Source organism: Cucurbita moschata, unplaced genomic scaffold, assembly GCF_002738365.1.
Source record: "Cucurbita moschata cultivar Rifu unplaced genomic scaffold, Cmos_1.0 Cmo_Scf00001, whole genome shotgun sequence".
Taxonomy (NCBI): domain Eukaryota; kingdom Viridiplantae; phylum Streptophyta; class Magnoliopsida; order Cucurbitales; family Cucurbitaceae; genus Cucurbita; species Cucurbita moschata.
Genome location: NW_019268517.1, coordinates 10801970 through 10822970, shown reverse-complemented (window position 1 = coordinate 10822970; position 21001 = coordinate 10801970). Strand labels below are relative to the sequence as shown.

General features: G+C 37.7%; 3 protein-coding genes across 5 annotated transcripts; 1 reads left to right on the top strand and 2 right to left on the bottom strand.

Annotated features, from left to right (window-relative positions):
• Window positions 1-201: 201 nt before the first annotated feature.
• On the bottom strand, window positions 202-3393 carry LOC111454135 (protein FAR1-RELATED SEQUENCE 5-like). Of its 3 annotated transcripts, none has more exons than XM_023095471.1 (4): window positions 3203-3393; window positions 2309-2770; window positions 627-842; window positions 202-503 (listed from the first exon to the last, which is right to left on the bottom strand). In XM_023095471.1, the coding sequence occupies exons 2-3, from the start codon at window positions 2768-2770 to the stop codon at window positions 639-641; spliced, it is 666 nt and encodes a 221-aa protein (XP_022951239.1). In that variant the 5' UTR covers window positions 3203-3393; the 3' UTR covers window positions 202-503; window positions 627-638. The 3 variants fall into 3 exon arrangements, with proteins under 3 accessions (XP_022951239.1, XP_022951252.1, XP_022951248.1); XM_023095484.1 differs by having other exon boundaries at window positions 2309-2730; XM_023095480.1 differs by lacking the exon at window positions 3203-3393 and adding an exon at window positions 3007-3086 and having other exon boundaries at window positions 2309-2730.
• A 5555-nt stretch (window positions 3394-8948) lies between these two features.
• Window positions 8949-10624, bottom strand: LOC111448785 (zinc finger protein WIP2-like). Its single transcript, XM_023088535.1, has 2 exons — window positions 9925-10624; window positions 8949-9572 (listed from the first exon to the last, which is right to left on the bottom strand). Exons 1-2 carry the CDS (start codon window positions 10492-10494, stop codon window positions 9102-9104), a joined length of 1041 nt encoding a protein of 346 aa, XP_022944303.1. The 5' UTR covers window positions 10495-10624; the 3' UTR covers window positions 8949-9101.
• A 7557-nt stretch (window positions 10625-18181) lies between these two features.
• On the top strand, window positions 18182-20928 carry LOC111437677 (putative pentatricopeptide repeat-containing protein At3g13770, mitochondrial). The gene is made up of 2 exons (XM_023075788.1): window positions 18182-18647; window positions 18935-20928. The coding sequence occupies exons 1-2, from the start codon at window positions 18182-18184 to the stop codon at window positions 20377-20379; spliced, it is 1911 nt and encodes a 636-aa protein (XP_022931556.1). The 3' UTR covers window positions 20380-20928.
• The last annotated feature ends 73 nt before the right edge of the window (window positions 20929-21001 follow it).

Sequence of the window (21001 nt, the reverse complement as noted above, 5' to 3'; positions counted from 1 at the left end):
TAAAAGCTTTTACTAACCTAGATCTTAATGAACACCAAGTTATAAGAACACCCAAGTGACCTTAAATGAAAACAGGAAGAAGAGAAGAACATCTTAGCAGAGAAATTGTAGTAAAATAAGCATAATGGAACAATTCTAATCTTGCTTCTCTTATTATAGCTATGTGGGCATTCTAGGATGGGATTTGGACGATTCAGTATATGCACAATCAGAGATTTCTGAAGAACTGCATTGGTTATTCAATAAAATCCTTTCATGGAGGTAAATCAAATTATTGTCTCTACATTACAAAATTATCTCTCCTCTCAGATGTCTGCAAATACTTCTTCATGCCAGTGCTTGCTATGATGTCATTCCTCTATAACGCTTGTTTCCATCGCTTGCTCCGAGTTTGGGGTGGGGCAGGGCGGATTTGTTAAGAATGCCTTTTGGGAGCTTTCTGAAGGGTGGTCGCTATTCTTCGTATGCTACCAAGCTCCAAATATCGATGGCCACCGACGACACTGCATACGAATATAGTTGTACTTAAATGACATAGGATATACCTTTGATGCAGTGAAAAGAAATTAAGATGAAAGACAATATTGGGGGGAAGCATAAGAGCCAATAGGCAATCAAATACTCACTCTGTGGCTGGGTTATCTAGGATGCAACAATTCTTGCTCAAGGGACTCAAATTCCTTAAGGTTGGTAACTACATTCTGAACTTTTCTCGATAATTGGTCGGTATGCTCTTCGACAATGTTCATAAATGCGGCGAGCTGTTCTTGGTATGTCAAACACAACCGTTTCTTATTCCGCAGCTCTGTAGTGAGTTCCTGTATTTGTTTATCTTTTTCATCCTACAAGCAAAAATTCAAAATCAACTCATTTAATCATATGATACAACATAAATACAGATCTATCACCCACAGAAAGGTTTTAACTGTGAGAATACACAAATAATCCGAAGAACTCGTGTTAGTTCACTAGTTTCCCAAACTAAGGATAGTAGGATATTCATGAGTAACTAAATGTGCTAGATGGAATGGTTGGTTGGTTTTATTTAACTGATATGTTCATTTGAGTTGGTTAAAGGGGCAGGTTTCTTCCACATATATCTAAATGAAAATCAGGGTCACACCATACTCCCAAGTAAAAGAGATAGCAGTGACATGGGCATCAATAAACTGTACACACAATAGGTTTATTAATAAACCGCTAAAAGTGAAACTTCGTGTGTAACATAGTTTCTTTATTATAATAATAATAACAACAACAATTGTAACGGCCCAAGCCCACCGCTAATAGATATTGTCCTCTTTGGGCCTTCTCTTTCGAGCTTCCTCTCAAGGTTTTTAAAACGCGTCTCTGCTTGGGAGAGGTTTTCACACCCTTATAAAGAATGATTTGTTCTCCTCTCCAACCGAGATGGGATCTCACAACAATACTTTCATAATGGAAAAAGAAAAAAATCCTAGATGGTGCTAGACACCACAACGGTATAAAACAATCCCCAACACAACATTGAGCAATACGAAACTAAAGTCAAGAACAATCTAAAATATAGGCCAAAGTATGGAGAATCGCACAAAGATTAGAAAGACAGATGAAACTAGAAGCTTCTCCCTTAAAGCAAGGTCACAACTATAGTTTATATACGTGACATTTAATCCTTTTACACACAAGTCCCTATTGACCGTTTGTGAGGTCCCACATCAGTTAGAGAAGGGTACAAAGCATTCTTTAAAAGGGTGTGAAAACCTCTCCTTAGCAGACCCGTTTTAAAACCTTGAGGGGAAGCCCGGAAGGAAAAGCCCAAAGAAGACAACATCTGCTAGCGGTGGGCTTGAGCTATTACAACTGATATCAGAGTCAGATATCGGGTAGTGTGTTAGCAGCTCTGAAGGGGGGAGGATTGTGAGATCCCACATTGATTGGAGGGGGAACAAAACATTATTTATAAGGGTGTGTAAACCTCTCCCTAGCATACGCGTTTTAAAACTTGAGAGGAATCCCAAAAAAGACATTATCTGCTAGCGGTGGGCTTGGGCTGTTACACAGTTGGCCAGATGTAAGGCAAAGGTGTTTTCACTTCCATCTCCCTAAACAATATAATTGATTCTCTTGAACGATCCATTAAATAGCTCTCCTTGTTTAAAGAAATTCAGATTCCAATCATTTCCAATTCCATAACATCTTTGCAGAATAGTAAGGATACCACACTGGCAAAGAATACAGTCTTACTGAGAGCAAAAGTAAGCAAATCTACAATTGTAATATATGATGATAGATGGAAGTAAAAGAACGGGGTAAGAGAAACACGAACCATCGTCTGCCGAGCTTCACGGGGCGAAACCACAAGAGGATGATTATGCTCCTTTACAAATTTTGTAATCACCCATTTCCCAGACTTATCATATTTGACATGAATCATTGCCTTGCAGCCTTCTCGAGTGCTCGGCCGAGGCTTCCGAACTGCCCCAAATTTACCTCGAATGCTGACACAATACCCCTCTTTATTGCATCCAAGTCGTCGCGCAAGTATCCTCCCATCTTTTTCAGAACGACGACAGGACATCACACGCATGACAAATCCCACTTGACGGGCATACTTATCATAGAAAATTTTAGCAGCATCTTCAGATTCAAATTCCATGCCCTCATAAGGCTCAAGAATAATATCACCATGACATTCAATTAATTCCGTCGCTGCTGGACTTTCAAATGATCCTCCCTCATCTGCGTCCACTGTCAGAAGACATCTTTCACTATTATCTCTCAAATCCATCTGAAAGTTACCAATTTCTAGAAAAATTAACTAAATCACTAATGAAACAAGCAGAAAAAAGAGATATACGATCGCAGAAAATTCATCAGAAATGGGAGAGACACAAAGAACAGCAGATACAAAACATCAACAATTCCCCATTTGCAAAGTTAGATCATCCAAACGAAAAATGGCGGCGCACACAAGAACCGAAAACCACACAACAACCAAAAATGGAAAGTAGTTTCATCAATTACTTCAAACTCTGTGAAGCGAATTTCCCAATATGTCCAGTATACATAAATGACAATTCAATTTCCAACAAACAATGAAACCCAGAAGAACAATACAGTATCTAAGGGTATTCAATTCAATCCTGACATCAGAAATTCAGTCTGCAAGCGAGAGGATTGGCGAAACAAGAGAAATAAGAACTGCGATTAGAAACAATACCCTGATTAGAAGTAAAAGAATTGATTGGGCAGAAGGAAGAAAGAAGGCGAGTGGCGGCGTCTGTTGTGCGAAGTTATGTGAAAGAAGCTTCCCGAGAGAGCGACGATGGAGAAAAATGGGTGTAAAAAACGACGGTGGGAAGGAAAGATAAGACGGTAAAAACAGAGATGAGTGTGTCTTGTTCCTCAAATCGGGTGGGGCTTTGGGCTTACATCCAAATTTTGGTGGTCCAATTAAGGGGTTTTTTTTTATTATTTAAAAATACCTTTAAATTTTATAAATTACTTTAAAAAAAATTAATTTTTTTTTTTTTTAGAATTTCAATAATACTTTTAAACTTGGTCTCTTACCCAAGTTCAGAGACAAACCCGCTTAGCTTATGTTCATGGTTCAACACATCAAGTGCAGTTTGACCTAGTCAGCTTTGGTTGACGCACCCAGCTTTAGTTAACACGCGGTTCAATACATCAAGCTCTAGTTCACCCTAATTTGACATGTCCAACTCTAATTCACACAGGTTTAAGTCGGTTTAATTTTATACTCAAATTGGTTTAATGTATTAATTTTCCTTCTAATTCTCATAAAATACAATATCTAGTTCAATCAAATTAAATGCATGTAATTCACCAAGCCAAATTAAATTCGATCCCAACAAAAGCAATTTTTAAGAAGAACGTGCCCAAGAGGGCACTGCAAGATGTTGTAGATGAACGTCTCCAAGAATGAGTTTAGTATATCATAACTAATCCCACTATGGACGGGACTGGACCATACACGCACTACACGAGTAGAAGGGCCAACCTTTGTCCCGGGTGCGTAGGGCCGATCCCATTTTTGTTACATGGTAGGTCCTGCACTATAAACTTCTGGTTGAGAATGTTGATTAAAGTGAACAAGTTTAGAGTTGGAAACAAAGATGTAGTTGAGGATGTAGCATATGAGCTAAAAGCAACTCTCTGCTGCCTCATCTTCCTTCATTAAGTAACAACAAAAGCTGAGTCTTTCATTGGATTTCCCAAAGCAAATTTCAGACACAAAAGGTGTGGAAAGATTGACATAAAGTCCCACATGAACTAAAGCAACTGGCTATCATACCATACCAACCAGATATTTGTAGCTCAATCATTATTCATCGAGAAAATGAAACTAAATTCAAATTACCATCGATAACAGATATTGTCCACTTTGACATGTTACGTATCATCGTTGGCCTCACGGTTTTAAAATACGTCTACTAGGGAGAAGTTTCCACACTCGTATAAGAAATGCTTCTTTCCCATCTCCAACCAATGTGGGATACCACAATCTACCTCCCTCAGAGGCCAGTGTCCTCACGACATACCGCCCGGTGTCTATTTTTTATACCATTTGTAACTATTATGAGATCCCACATTGGTTCGAGAGGGGAACAAGACATTTCACATAAGGGTGTGAAAACCTTTCTCTAACATACGTGTTTATAAGTGAAGGAGATGATTTGAAAACATTGCAGCTTGCTCCCACCATCTAAAGTTTGCAGAAAGAAACACAAAAAGACCAAAGATGTCTTCATTTTAATGCCCTAATGTCCTACTCTCACTTCATTAGAGATGCCCAAATTGATATATGATCATCCACATAATAAGCCTCCTTCAACATTCGTACTTGTTTTAAGCAAAGAATATTAATGCATTTGGAACTTCACCACACCACACCACACCATTCCCCACATTTCCTTTATTGTTTCCCCTTTGATACAACTTTTTGCATTGAAATATCCTTTTCTACTTTGGTAAAATGGGATGTGATCCTTATAGGAAGCTGTTGAAAGTGCTCTTTTTTTTAAAAAGAAAAACCCTTTTCCTTTTCAAGTTTACCTCCCATTTGCATGTCTTTTTATTAGGTAAATACGTCACTTCTAATCTACGAGAGGAGTACATAAATGAATCGAAACCACATCCGAATTGAGAGATCCTACAAATAAGATGGCTAAGAAAGCCTTGAAAGTTACTGTGCCTATATCAATAAAGTGCATCTTTTTTTTCGGTGGCTCAATCCTAAGAACTCCAATTGGGTATAAAACATGCTGATAGGACTGTAACATGACCATGTAATAGGAGAATGTCGGAATCCCCAGATGCTAACTTTGGATTTCGGATCTTGGGTATAGGGTGTTACGATTTAACCCCTGTAATACATAGACAAAGATGTTACATACAAAAGCTAGGAACTATTACTTTCACGAAAGTCTATGGACGAGAATATTGTTTAACCTAATTTTAGGTTGAGAGTAGAAGAGTATGGGAAGCATAGCATGTTGTGGTTGAGTCCAAAAAGAGAGGGAGTGGGGAAGGCATTGCATATTTTGAGGTGAAAGTAAAGAGAAGAAGAAGATGTATGATTGAATAAATAAGAGTAAGAGTGTCCTTTTTGGGTTGGTTTGGTTTGGTGTGATTAAAGGGAATAGGTTTTGTGTTGATGGGTATGATATGTAAACATTTATGGACAAAGGGTTTGAAGAAGGAAAGAGACATCTCATGAACACAATCAATCATGCACTATCCTTAAAGGAAAGCCTTTCCCTTAAACCCATTTACACACTAAAAGGAGCAATGCCTCAAATTGTGGTAGGGTCTCCTATTTCCCAAAGGGGTAGGAACCTTTCTTCTACGTATGCAATACATTGCAAGTTGATATTGTTTATTTTGACATGTTACGTATTGCCATCAGCCTCACAGTTGTAAAACACGTCTACTAAGGAGAGGTTTCTACACCCTTATAAGAAATGTTTCGTTCTCCTCTCCAACTGATGTGGGATCTCACAATCCACCTCCTTTAGGGGCTCAGCATTCTCACTACCACATCGTCCGGTGTCTGGTTTTGATACCATTTGTAACAGTCCAAGCCTATCACTAGTAGGTATTGTCCGTTTTGACTAGTTACACATTGCTATTAGCCTCATAGTTTTAAAACGTGTGTCCTAGGGAGAGGTTTCCACACCCTTATAAGAAATGTTTCGTTCTCCTCTCCAACTGATGTGGGATCTCACAATCCACCTCCTTTAGGGGCTCAACATTCTCACTAGCACATCGTCCGGTGTCTGGTTTTGATACCATTTGTAACAGTCCAAGCCTATCACTAGTAGGTATTGTCCGTTTTGACTAGTTACACATTGCTATTAGCCTCATAGTTTTAAAACGTGTGTCCTAGGGAGAGGTTTCCACACCCTTATAAGAAATGTTTCGTTCTCCTCTCCAACTGATGTGGGATCTCACAATCCACCTCCTTTAGGGGCTCAACATTCTCACTAGCACATCGTCCGGTGTCTGGTTTTGATACCATTTGTAACAGTCCAAGCCTATCACTAGTAGGTATTGTCCGTTTTGACTAGTTACACATTGCTATTAGCCTCATAGTTTTAAAACGTGTGTCCTAGGGAGAGGTTTCCACACCCTTATAAGAAATGTTTCGTTCTCCTCTCCAACTAATGTAGGATCTCACAATCCATCTCTTTTAGGGGCCCAACATTCTAGCTAGCACATCGCCCGGTGTCTAGTTCTGATACCATTTGTAACAGCCCAAACCTATCACTAGAAGGTATTGTCCGTTTTGACTAGTCACGCATTGCTATTAGCCTCACAGTTTTAAAACATGTCTACTAGGGAGAAGTTTCCACACACTTATAAGGAATGTTTCGTTCTCTCCTCCCACCTATATGGGATCTCACATCGGGACAATCATATATGATAGATTGATTTGAAAAGGGTTATGAAGAAAAACAAGGTATGAGTGATGAAAAGGAGAAGATGAGAAAGAAGAAAATGGTGAAGATATGAAGAAGAAGAAGAAGAAGAAGAAGAGGCAGAGATTCAAAGAGGTGTGTCTGACAGAGAAGGACAGAGAGAGTAATAGTCAAAGAGTTAGTGAAATGTCGTATCAAATGTACAGTTTATCCATCAGAAGAGGGATGTGTGTATGCAGTGTAGGAAGCATTTGTACAATATTTATGTCCCCACATACCCTCCCTCTTCCATTCTTCACTCTTCTTCTTTCTTATCCTTACCCTTCTGCCTCTCTCTCTCTCTCTCTCTCTCTCTACAAAAGCTGCTACCACTACATATTCCACTGCAAATCCCCTTCTTATTACACCCCTTCCTTAACCTCTCGTTACACTTTCTAGCCCACCGCTAGTAGATACGTATTGTCCTAAAACCTTTCTAGCCCACCGCTAGTAGATACGTATTGTCCTAAAACCTGTTTGTTAGGAAGAGTTTTCTACACTACTCTTATAAGGAATGTTTTGTTCTGACGTGAGATCGCACACATTCATCCCATTCATTCTTATATCAGTAATAGGTCTCTTTGTAGCTATGTTGTTTTCTTTCTAAGTAATGGGTCTCGTTGTATCTTTGTCGATACGATGCATATAAAAACGAGTCTCTTCGTCGTTTCTTTAAAAGATATTGGAACTTTGATGTGTTTTTTTAAAGTGGGTTTGTGGTTGATTTACATAAAAGAAAGAACAGCCTATGTATTGATTGATTTATGTTACCATAATTATAACCACATATAATGTTTTTTTTCCCCATATGTTTGTGATTATTAGTTTTTAGCTACTACTTTTGTGATAATTTGCGTCAATTATAAGCTAAGAGTTAAGCTATTCATTGTACCATAGCTTTTAGCTTTCATTTTCTTTTAGTTTAATAATTACGAGAGTGAAGATCGACCTTGTTACTAACCATTGATGTTTTATCTACTAAATTATGATTGAACTGATAAGACGTGTAGGACATTCCAAACCCACATGAGATCGATCAATGCTCGTATTTCAATAGCTTTCCGTAATAACTAGAATTTAGATATTCGAAAATCGAATCAAACTATAAAGTTGATAGCTCAAACCCACATATATTTCAAGAACATAATAAATGTACACTGGCTCTCTCTTAAGCTTTGAAATTTTAGGGATGAGTTGGTGAATTATACGAACCATGATGAAGATCTTAAAAGGAAAACTAATGATACAAAAGATAGAACAAAAAAGCCTGAAAACAGCTGAATGTATATATATATATAATGAGGTGGGTATTGTGAGATGAACAATGGGTGTCTTCTTTTACGCACATCAATCAACTTTCTTTGACCTTTTATGGAACTCTAATTACTCGCACCATTTATGGCTTCCATGTATATGCGTACGCCTACATATCTCCCTCCATGCACCTCTATTTTCTCTCTCCTACCTACATTTCAACACACATCACATTAAAAAAGTAACATGGGCGCCCACCACCACCATCGGAAGTATTGTCAGCTTTCGCCCGTTATGTATCACTGTCAGCCTCACGAGGAATGTTTCATTCCTTCTCCAACCAATGTGGGATCTCACAATCTACTCTCTGAGGGCCTAGTATCTTCGCTGTCACACCATCTAATGTTTATCTCTGATACCATTTGTAACAGCTCAACTTGAGCTTTCCTCTCCTCAAGGTTTTAAAATGGGTTTACTAGGGAGAGGTTTTCGCACCCTTATCAAGAATGTTTCATTCCTCTCTCCAACCGATGCAGGATCTCACAACAACAAAACATGTTCATAGATCTCAACCTTAGCTACCTGCTAACACTCTCCACCATGTCTACAAGCTACTTCCCTGATCAGAGATTCAAATCGCTCACCTTCTATCTAACTAAAAGGATACACCGACATTGGAAATGAAGAACCTATGTCAACTCGAGCATGACAATCGAACGAAACCAAGGGAAGTTGATTAAAAAGGGTCAATTCAATTTGGAAAAAGAGCCATCTGGATTTTGTAACATGTATATACTATAAATATGTAAGAATAAGGTTCCCTTAAACCCCATATAGATAAAAAAAAAAAAAACATACTCAAATCTCCATTAGAACACAACAAAATCAATCATGATCTTCCTCAACTTCAGAATAAGCCGACTCGTCCTCCTCATCGAACGCGTGATGATGATGTTGACGATGATCACCGTTGTTATTAATATTACTATTATAAGCAGCATGCCCATTTCCAAAGGCTTTGATATGATCTTTAAGCGATCTCTTATGCTTAAAATCAGAGCCACAAATGCAATACCAAAGCTTCCCACAATTCTTCTCATGAGTTCTCCAATCCCCTCTAACAGCAAAGGCTTTCCCACATTTCCTACACATAAAAGGCTTGATTCCATGCTTGCGTTTGTAATGCGTTTGAAGCGTTCTGAAGTCCTTCAATGGCTTTGCTCTCGGATGGTCGATGTTGTTGCGGCAGCCCGGCGAGCAGCAGTAGCACGGCAGCCTGAGCATCCCCGTTGGCTGTGTGCCTCTCAAGGACTCCGGGCCTCGCCTGTATTGTGAACCATGCCCCCACATGTGCATCTATAATAGCCATTTTTTTTTTTCAATTTTGTTCATATCAAACAATGCATTAGCATAACAAAGTTGAGATTTTTAAGCCTCCAGTGTCATAAAAATCAAAACTTTGCAAGACCCAAAAAAAGAACATCTAAAACAAGGGAAGCACAGAGTTCAAGATACTAAAAGGGGAGAGAGGGAGGGGGCACAAAGAACATTGCGTGTGTTGTTCAATCACTAAACAAAAATTAAACATTAATTGAATCAAACCCCATCATAATCAACAACAAATCCATGCAAAATAAGAAGAACCCATTAAGAAAATTTTGAAATTTGTAAGAACAAAGCATAAAAGATGGGATTTTGAGAGGTTTACCTGCATGTTGTTGTATCGATTGAAGGTTTTGAAACAAACAGGACAAGAAAATTGAGTAGGACCAATGAGGATTTGAGAAGGAGTAGGGATCCAATACTGTCCTTTATTGAGTCTGCTACTCAAAGAGAATCCAGAAATTGTGATACCAGCTTGTTGCTGTTCTTCATCTTCATCTTCTTCTTCTTCTAATTCTTCTTCCAATTGATCTTCTTCCTCATTTTGATTATTATTATCAGACACCAAAAGGGTCGCCATTTCTGAGGCATTAGAGCTTGGAAGCCCTATGTGAAGTGCAACTGTCACCGAAACGTCCTCGTTATCGTTGTTGTTGTTGTTGTTGTCAATTTCCATGGCGGAGGAGGAAGTAAAAGAGAGGTGGTGGTCTTGAGATGACCTTGTGGGGCTGAGGCGGAGGAGGGGGAGGGCCTGCCGGAGTGGAGGAGAAGACGGCGGCGCGTGGAAGAAATTGGGAGGAGGATTTGAAGGAGGAGGGTTGTGGTGGTGGTGGAAATTAGTGGGATAGTTGAATTTGAAGAGATCTGTGAAGAAATTAGTGGAAGGATCATCCATGGTGGAAGTGGGATTAATGGGAAAAGGGATCTGTGGGAAGGAGAGGGAATAGTTTCTTTTCTTATTTGTTCTTCTTTTTAATGTGTTTAGGTGTGGTGGTGGCTTTAATGGTGGAATGCTTTTATAGAGAGAGAGAGCGAGAGAGAGAGAAGAAGATGACTGAAGGAAGTGAACGGTGGAGAGTGGGAGAGAGATTGTGTTATGTGTATGTATACAATAAGGTCACCAAATTGAAGAGAGATGGCATGCCCAATTAGGTGTGGAATTTCCAATTACTGTTCTTTTTTTTCTTTTTAGTGTTGGCACCATCTAGGGTTTAGATTTTGACCTATCGTCCTCGTGGTAGTGTCGTTTCGTTTTTATTCCATCGATTGGAGAGAAGAATGAAATATTTCTACTAACAAATGCATTTTAAAACTGTGAAGTTGATAGCGATACGTAACGGGTTAAAACGGACAACATCTGCTATTGTTACAAATGGTATAGAGTTAGGCACCGAGTTGTATGCCAGCCAGAATACTGGCCTCCAAGGGGGTGAATTGTGAGATCCCACGTCGGTTGGAGCGAGGAACAAAACATCCGTGATAAGGGTGTGAAAACCTCTCTCTAGCAGACGTGTTTTTGAAACTATGAGGTTGACGATGATGCGTAACATATCAAAACGAACAATATCTGTTAATGGTGGACTTGGGCCGTTACAGTTAAGTTATGAGATGAGTGGCTATAGAAATTTATTAAAGTTGCAAGTTTATTTGATTTTTGTAATTTTTTTTTCCTATGAAATATTAATACATTTTATTCTATTAAAAAATAAATATAAATCAAGAAAGGATCATAATCATTTGTAATATATGAAAGAGTTCATATAATAATGATGATTTTGTTATTGGTCAAATATTGTATATATTGCTTATGTATGTTTTTAATAATAATTTCATCTTTTGTAACTTTTAAAAAATCAGATAATTTTATAATTATTTCATTGTTATGTTTATTTATATTTACATATTTATAAAGTTTTAATTATTTATTGGCTTAACAATATTTTGAAGGGAATAAAAGAGCTAAGATTTTAAATTTATTTTTAAAATATTAAAAATGAAAAAAAAAAAAACATAAAACAACCTTAGAAATTGTTTGGATATTAGGTTATAAAACATTTTTTTGTTAAAAAAAATATATATTAACAAAAATCAAAATATCTCCTTATTTTTCACGAAAGAAAAAACATACCAACATAAGTTCGACTAGCAACCTGTATGTCCTGACATTCTCCTGTACCCCTCCTGACATTCTCCTGTACCCCCTACGATATGATCACGTTGCTTACTCTTTATTTTTAAGAGTGAAGACTATCCCACGTACCAACATAAGTTCTTCCAACATGTTGACTATTCTCACGAATCAACACAAGTTCTTCCAGCATGTTGACTATCTTCACATACCAACGCAAATTCTTCTAACATGTTTTGTCCTTATTCACATATATCTTAAGAAAAATTCTCAAGAGGAGGTCACTCAATATAGGATTGCTCTATAAGAAAAACATGCTTAACTTCAGAGTTCATATGATCGAGCCACTGAAAATGAAGGTGCACCTCTGGTTGATATAGATAGTAACTTTCAATTCTTCTAAGTTTTTTTTAGTCATTCTATCTTTAAAATTACTCTCATTCGAATGTAGCCACGAGACATTTTCAGTAGGGATGGCATTTAAGAGATTGGGGTCGGGTCGAAAAGAAACAAAGGTAAGATGACAAATTAAGGAAGTATGAATTATGGAATTACTTTTACATGCTTTTCCCCAAAACCATAAAACATCATTATCTTTTGACTCAATCCATGTGCCATACAATGCTAACTCTCTTTCAACACGTGCACATCAGGTGCCTTATCCACCACCTTCATATATGTATATATATATATATATATATATATACATATTATGTATTCCTCTTTAAATTAAAAAAAGAAAAAAAGAAAAAAAGAAAAAGCCTACTAAAGGTGATCATCATTATGGCATATCATGGTAAAGAAAAAGTAAAACTAAAGCTGCTCACTGATTATTTGTATTACATTTAATTATTAAAAATATAAATACATATTCTTTGATGTTATCAAATTCTTTAAAGTGGCCTTTTGTTTGTGCCTTAATGATCAAAGATGGGAGAATATGTTGGTCATATTTTAGTCTTATGATTAAATTTTGATGTTGCTTTTATTTCCCTTTATTAACTTTTATCTTTGGATCATTTACTAATCAAATGTACTCATAATTACGGTAACAACGAGTAAAGTAAGACCAAGATTTAGACTAAGATCTAGAACTCATGGGTTTGATACCCGATGGTCTCGACATTCTCTTGCATATCCTATAACATGACCCGACACCCATTTTGTAATTCCCCAAACCCTAAATCCTTCTTAATAGAAGGTATTAGATGGAAAAGATGGCAACATTTGCATTGGAATATGAGAAGGTGTGGTCGCCTTCCCCTTCTTCCATTTCCTCAAAACCCTCCTCCACTCTTCCAATGAATCCTCAAAAAACTATGCATTTCTTCTCTCTCTTGCATTGTAAAAATAAAAAAAATTAATAAAATAAAATAAAATCCTTACAAAATTTCTGACAAAATCTATGTAGAGAGAAAAGTCAAGAAGGAATTATGATATGATAGGATGATCAAAAGGGGCTGTGGGAGCAATGAGCATATGAGCAACACAAGAGATGATGAATGAAACAGTGATCAAAAGTACATTTTTCTTAAAATCCAATGAATAATCCCAACTCATCTCTCACCTCCATCTTCCATCTAAAATCCAATGGTTATAACTACAAAAATCCTTAATCTTAAACCTTCCTTCTTCGTCTCGATACCTCACGTCCACTTTGTTGGTATATATAGTAATTATCAACTTTGTAAACCATTTCTTTAACCCTCATGTCTTTAGAATCACTCTTGTTCGAATGAGGTTTTTGTTCATAATCACACGAAAAGATTGGATTTTGGGGTTCTGGGTATGGCTGAATTCTTGATCTAACATCAGAAAGCTTATGGTGTGACTTTTTTAGTGATCAAAACATTGAGATCTGTGTTGATAGCAAAAGAAGTATGGCAGGATTTAGGTTTTCCTTTTCTTTCTTGGACATATATATCCATACATTTTGAACTTGTACCCATTCTCGGTTAGAATTTTCGTACTTTTAAAATAATTTGTGTAATTTGTCTGGTTGGGATGTGGGCACGTAGGGATCTTGAATACCTTAAATAATGATGCATATCTTCATAGACATCAAATCTTTTAAACAAATTCGAAAAGTAAAACGTTACAAACTTTAACCTAATATGATAATAACGTCCGATTATAAAAGTTGATTCAACTCATTTCTCGAAAGAATTTAAGGGAACAAAAGGAAAACATTGAGGGAAACAAGAGGGTAATTAGGGTTTGTTTTGGTTGTTGTTGATGTTGTTCTCAAGACAGCACGAGTGTGTGTGTAAGAAAGAATAGGAAGAGAAATTAAGGGTTTTGGTTGACAAATGAAAAGAGATTGAGTTCCAATGAGGTTGTCTTGTTTTGAAGGTTTCAAGACAGACATTGTCTGCGTGGCGTCTGCAAATTTTACAAATCCCCAGAATATCTATGTGCCATACAGATCATATCATCATAATGCATTAAATTCATATGTTTTTTTTTTCTTGATTATTATCATTATTATTGTTATGTCAAATCTGTTGTAGATTTTTTGAACAGCGTTTGGGTGGACAAATGGGCATTATTAATGCTTCCCATTCCTTTCTTCATTCAAATTGTTCTTGAAACATTTAAGAAGAAGAAGAAGAAGAAGAGAATAAAACAATGGCTAATCATTGAGAACCACTGTTCACAAACAGAAGTGATATCAACTTCAAAATTAAGGCACTCTTTGGCTCAGATCAGGCTGTGTGGGTAGCTTCTTCTGCACAACGAGCAAAAGGGAGTGCTACCAGCTGACATCAAACACTCATAATAATCATAATAATAATGCCTCCGCAGCTGGCCCCATCTGAATGCATAATTTAAACAACAACTTGAGAAGTGGACAATTCATATACTGTCATTGGTGCTGATTTGAAGGCAAAGATCTTTGTTTCATTGAGTAAAATGTTGGGTTCTTCTTTGATTCATTTGGTTGTTTTGCTTGTGTTCTTGATTTGATTGTGAACTTAGCCATAAGTTGTTAGTGAATGGGCTAAGAACATGAAATTAGTGTAGTAATGCAATGGTACGTGTGGGTATCTAGTAGGGTATTGACAACGCTTACTTGTCTTCTTTAATCAGTTTCGATGTGACATCTATGTTTCACATCATTTGAAAGGAGTTGGCTTTGCATAATTGTGGGAATAATCGTCCTTCTCTTGAGTTTGCATGTGATTTGGATCTTTGGTGGCCTTTGCTAACTTCTTATGATCTGCTATTTCTTGTCATTTTCTTCATCTTCTTCATAATCAATTGGTCGTGAGAGTGTGTTGACGTGACCACGCTACTTTAAGGAGTGATATTCACTGATGTTATCTTTGACCCAATTTAGTTAACATAGAGAATAGCTTTTCGGTCCTTCTGAATGAAGATTCTCCACTCGATGATCAACCCAATGGAACCCACCATCCATTATTGGATTGGATTGGATTATGAACGAAGATTCTCCACTCGATGACCCAACCCAATTGAACCCACTAACCATTACTAGGTTGGATTATGAACAAGATTCTCCACTTGATGACCCAACTCAATCCAACCCTCCAACCCTCCAACCATTACTGGATTCTGAACAAAGATTTTCCACTCAATGACCCAACCCAATTGAACCCACCAACCATTACTGGGTTGGATTCTGAACGAAGATTTTTCCACTCAATGATCCAACCCAATCGAACCCACCAACCATTACTGGGTTGGATTGAAGATTCTCCCCTCTATGACCTGACCCAACTCAATCAAACCCATCATCCTTTACTGGGTTGGATTGTGAATGAATATTCTCTACTCGATGGCCCAACCCAATTGAACCCATCATCCATTAATGGGTTGGATTCGGGTTATAAACCCTATCCAGTTCATTTGAGTAGGTAATTGGAACAACGCACAATACCCAATTTAGCCCTATTTTGATGGCATCCAACAAACAAATCAAAGCCCACCAACAAAATCGCGCTCTCTCCTCTCCCTAACAGCTTTGGCCTAAAAATATCAGGAAACAAACCCTATAAAACGCTTCCCCCATCTCCCATATTCCTCAGACCCGCTCATTTCAACCTCATTGTGCAAACAAAAGAAGATCCCAACAGCTTGTTCTAAGCGGGTCTCTCTTTCTTTGCAAACCTTTCCTTTCCTTTCCTTTCCTTTCAATAACATACCCTTTTCTTTCCCTCTTTTCGTCTACCCCTCATCGCCATGGCCATCAACAAGCTTACCTGCGCCCTCCTCTTCGCTGCTGCCACCGTGAGCGCGGTTGTGGCCTCCGCTGAAGCCCCAGCTCTGGCCCCTGGCCCCTCCTCCGATGCGGCTGCTGCTGCTGTGCCTGCTGTTGGAGCGTTCATTGGCGCTTCTGTTGCGACCTTGTTTGCGTACTACTTGTAAGAAGGTGAGTGAGGGAATGAGGAGAGAATAGGAGGGCCCTTGGGGAGCGATGAAGGGAGATTATGTAACATGGAAACAGAGAAACTTGTAAAGGGTTTTGAGGAAAAAAATGTGCTTATTTGTTTGATTATTTAACAACAATTTTTTTCTTTTGAATTATTTATGTTCGTATGCTCAATTCCAATATCTATGCTATCATCTTCTTTATATTCCTTCAATTAAAAAGAAACATTCAAATTATTAATCCATAAAATACCAAATCATAAAATTCAAGTTACTTCATAACTTCTACATGATTGCAATGCAATTGATGATCGAGATTATTCTGAAAGCATTTATTTCATAGAAATCTTGAGGGCATTGGTCCTAGCAGCATCTTTTGCTCGTGATCTTTTAACCAAGCCCACACTAGCAGATGTTATCCACTTTGACCCGTCTCTTACGTATCACCAGCCTCATGGTTTCAATATTTTCAAAATTAAATATTGAGTTTAAGTTTTTGTTTACCGGCGCCTGACCTTGGGATGTGCTCAGCCACATGAATAGTTCGATGTGTTTGAACCATGGTTTGAAACCAAAGTTCTCCTCAATTTAGGTGAGATCCAATAAAATAAATCTATTCACCGAGCAAATAAAATAAAGAAACAAATCTATTTGCCAAAAGGAGCTATCAACCACTCGGCCATCACTCAGAAAGATAATTTCTATTTAATTTATATTCCATCCCATCAAAACATTGACATATAAATATATAGCAACATAAAATCTAAAAGGAAAAATTGTAAAAAAATTATGGCAACATAATTTATTTTATATTAAAAATAAACTATAATATTTGGGGTCAAATTGGTGAAACTTGTTATATTAAAAATTATTAAATAATTTATTTTATATTATATTATATTTTAGAATGTTATCTAGATTCTAAAATGAATGAAATATTCTTTACAAGTAGAACAAAATATTCCTTACAGGGAAACGAGCACGTTTTAAAATTATGAAGTTGAATTATGAGATTTGGGCATGGTACAAGAGGTAGAGTCTATATGCCAGCTACAAGAGAGTGAACTATAAGATTTTCATACCAACCGGAACCTAGTGGTGAGTTTGGGCTCAGACTAAATATCCTAATTATTTTTTTTATAAAATTTATTTCATGAAACTTATTTTCAAAGAAAAAAAAAAAAAAAGGCATGAGAATAGCTTTTAAATTGCAATAATATTTGGCAATAACCAATTATAGGCTATTTGTATGAGATGCAACAAACAAATGAATGGCCACCACCAAAATCTCTCCCTTTTTTTCTCCAACCATTTTAGCCTAAAAATATGAGCAAACAAGCAACTATAAAACACTTCCCCCATCTCCCATTTTCCTCAGACCTGCTCAGATCTCAAGCATTCATCTTGCAAAACAAAGAAGATCCCATCTGCTTATCCAGGCGGGTCTCTCTTTCTCTTTTAATAACATACCCTTTTCTTTCCCTCTTTTCATCTACCCCTCATCGCCATGGCCATCAACAAGCTTACCTGCGCCCTCCTCTTCGCTGCTGCCACCGTGACCGCCGTTGTGGCCTCCACTGAAGCCCCAGCTCTGGCCCCTGGCCCCTCCTCTGATGCGGCTGCTGCTGCTGTGCCTGCTGTTGGAGCCTTCATTGGCGCTTCTGTTGCATCCTTGTTTGCATACTACTTGTAAAAAGTTGAGGGAATGAGGAAAGAATAGGAGGGCCCTTAGGGAGCAATGAAGGGAGATTGTGTAACATGGAAACAGAGAAACTTGTTAAAAGGGTTTTGGTTGATTATTTAACAACAAAAAAATTCTTCAATTATATATTTATTCCTCAAATTTCTTCCATAATTATCTTAATTAGATCTCGTTTCAATTAAATATATTTTGATAGATAATATCATAACATTCAATTAAATATATTTTGATAGGTCGGTAATTTCTACAACATCATAGTATAAGAAATTAAGAAATTTAGAAGGGTTTCCAAATAAATTAAAAACAAGACTGAGATATATAAATATATATATATCTTCTTTGAGTTTAAGCAACTTGAATATGCTGCTGCGGAGCTTCTGTTTGTACTTTCATGTCAAAGATCTATTACTCTCTCCCATCTACACATTCTCCCGCCGAATATCTATTTCTCCATCATCCAACTTGAAAACACTGTGTTCCAATGGCCAATTGAATGAAGCATTGCTGCAAATGGCAATTTTGGGCTCTGAAATGAAGTTCGAAGGTTACGATACGATCTTGAACCAATGCGTTAGCCAAAGGGCTATTAGAGAAGGCCAAAGAGTTCATGCCCATATGATCAAAACTTGTTATTTGCCTCCGGTTTACCTCAGGACGAGGCTGATTGTGTTGTACAACAAGTGCGATTGTTTGGGTGATGCACGGGAAGTGTTCGATGAAATGCCCCTCAGAAATGTGGTTTCTTGGACCGCGATGATTTCGGCTTATTCGCAGAGAGGGTTTGCCTCTCAAGCCTTGAATCTCTTTGTGGCAATGTTAAGATCAGGTACTCATTTCTTTTTCCCGTTCTATTGTGAGATGTATAATCTGGTTTCCTTTCCTTTAGATTTGGCTTTTTGTACTTTTGTTTTATGGATTAAGAGAGTTTCTACGGATACTCTGTTACTCGAGGGGCCCCAAAAAGATTGAACTCCCTCTTCTAGAATTTTAATGACAGATTAGGAATATTATTGGGATGAATCTTAGAAATTAAAGAATTGCATATTGATTAACTTACCCTATTGTCTCGAATCACATTTAACATGTTAATGATAAAAAAGGTCATTTTTTCAGGTACAGAACCAAACGAGTTCACTTTTGCTACCATACTTACTTCTTGCATAGGTAGTTTGGGATTTCAAATTGGTAGACAAATTCATTCCATCGTCATTAAAAGAAACTATGAGTCCCATATGTTTGTTGGAAGTTCACTTCTTGATATGTATGCAAAGTCTGGGAGAGTCCATGAAGCTCATGGAGTTTTCCAAAGCTTGCCCGAACGAGATGTCGTTGTGTGTACTGCTATCATCTCTGGCTATGCTCAAATGGGTCTTGATGTAGAAGCATTGAAGCTATTCCGTCAGCTCCAAAGTGAAGGAATGCATTCAAATTATGTAACTTATGCTAGTGTCTTAACTGCTCTATCCGGACTTGCTGCGCTAAATCATGGCAAGCAGGTCCACAACCATGTCCTTCGGTCTGGACAGTCTTTGAATGTGGTTCTCCTGAATTCTCTAATCGATATGTACTCAAAATGCGGTAACGTCTGCTACGCTAGGAGGATTTTCGATCACATGTCTGAGAGAACTTGTATATCATGGAATGCGATGCTCGTTGGATATAGTAAACATGGCATGGGGGGAGAGGTGCTCGAACTTTTTAAATTGATGAGAGAAGAAAATAAAGTTAAACCTGACAGCATCACGTATTTGGCTGTTTTATCTGGTTGTAGTCATGGACAACTAGAACATAAGGGGCTTGAAATATTTTACAACATGGCTGATGGAAAGGATGGGATTGAACCAGATATTGAGCATTATGGTTGTGTTGTTGATTTACTTGGACGTGTTGGCAGAATAGAAGAGGCTTTTGATTTTATAAGAAAGATGCCTTATGTGCCAACGGCTGCTATTTGGGGATCGCTGTTAGGTTCGTGTCGAGTCCACTCGAACGTCGACATCGGCATAATTGTGGGTCAGAAGCTTCTAGAAATAGAGCCTGAGAATGCAGGTAACTATGTTATTCTCTCAAATTTGCATGCTTCTGCAGGCAAATGGGAAGATATGAGAAATATAAGGGACCTGATGCAAGAGAAAGCTGTGATAAAGGAGCCAGGTCGCAGTTGGGTAGAGCTTGATCAGATTGTTCATACGTTCCATGCAAGTGATCACACTCATCCAAGAAGGGAGGAGGTGGCGAGGAAGGTGAAAGAATTAGCCATTAAATTCAAGGAAGAGGGTTATGTTCCTAACTTGAGTTGTGTGTTGTATGATGTGGATGAAGAACAGAAAGAGAAGGTACTTCTAGGCCACAGTGAAAAGCTAGCTATGGCATTTTGGTTGATTGCTGCTCCTGAAGGAGCAACGATCCGAGTCATAAAAAACCTCCGAGTTTGCGTCGATTGCCATAGTTTTGCCAAATTTGTGTCGAAGCTTTACGCAAGAACGATAATCCTAAGGGACAAAAACCGGTTCCATAATATAGTTGGGGGAATATGTTCTTGTGGAGATTACTGGTAAAAGCTTCCAAGTTAGAAATAGGAATGACTTCTCATCTCTGCTACTACTAAGATTGCAACTATGCTGCAGGCCAGAACACATGAACTGAAGTAGCCTATGATTCAAAGAAGGTGAAGAACAGTTCAAGATCAATATTTAACTCCTAGATTGGAACACCGTGGTGCTGTAGCAAGACATCAAAACTGAAATCTTACGACGAGATTCTCAACTTCGAGATTTTTCTGAACCTATTGAATCCATTAGCGTTCTCATTCACTTGGAGGTTGAAACAAGTTGGGGTGTCTACGGGCAAAATAATCTCCAATAGCTCGAAATCAAGGTGTTTACCAAATGGATACCAGATGTACCAAACGTGGATAGCTAATGGGAACTAAAGATCCCATTTTTAAGTATGTTACATAACAGATCATACATGGAGATCGCACAAAAGAATGAAGACCTCGATCAAAGAATTCTTTTGGACTTGATTCTCATTTATTCATATTTTGATCTACATACAAAATACTCTCATTTGGCAAGACTTCTCATGTTATTGCAAAATTTAATTAAGATCAGATAATCACGAGCCATTCAAACGAAATGAGCGGTTAATATCAAAAGTACAATTCTGTTAACGGTACGC

Coding starts and splice junctions, on each gene's coding strand:
- LOC111454135 (XM_023095471.1), bottom strand. CDS start 2,770: ATGGATTTGAGAGATAATAGTGAAAGATGTCTTCTGACAGTGGACGCA. Junction 843..2,308: donor GTGAAGCTCGGCAGACGATG/GTTCGTGTTTCT, acceptor TTTTGCTTGTAG/GATGAAAAAGATAAACAAAT.
- LOC111448785 (XM_023088535.1), bottom strand. CDS start 10,494: ATGGATGATCCTTCCACTAATTTCTTCACAGATCTCTTCAAATTCAAC. Junction 9,573..9,924: donor ATCGATACAACAACATGCAG/GTAAACCTCTCA, acceptor TGGCTATTATAG/ATGCACATGTGGGGGCATGG.
- LOC111437677 (XM_023075788.1), top strand. CDS start 18,182: ATGCTGCTGCGGAGCTTCTGTTTGTACTTTCATGTCAAAGATCTATTA. Junction 18,648..18,934: donor TGTGGCAATGTTAAGATCAG/GTACTCATTTCT, acceptor TCATTTTTTCAG/GTACAGAACCAAACGAGTTC.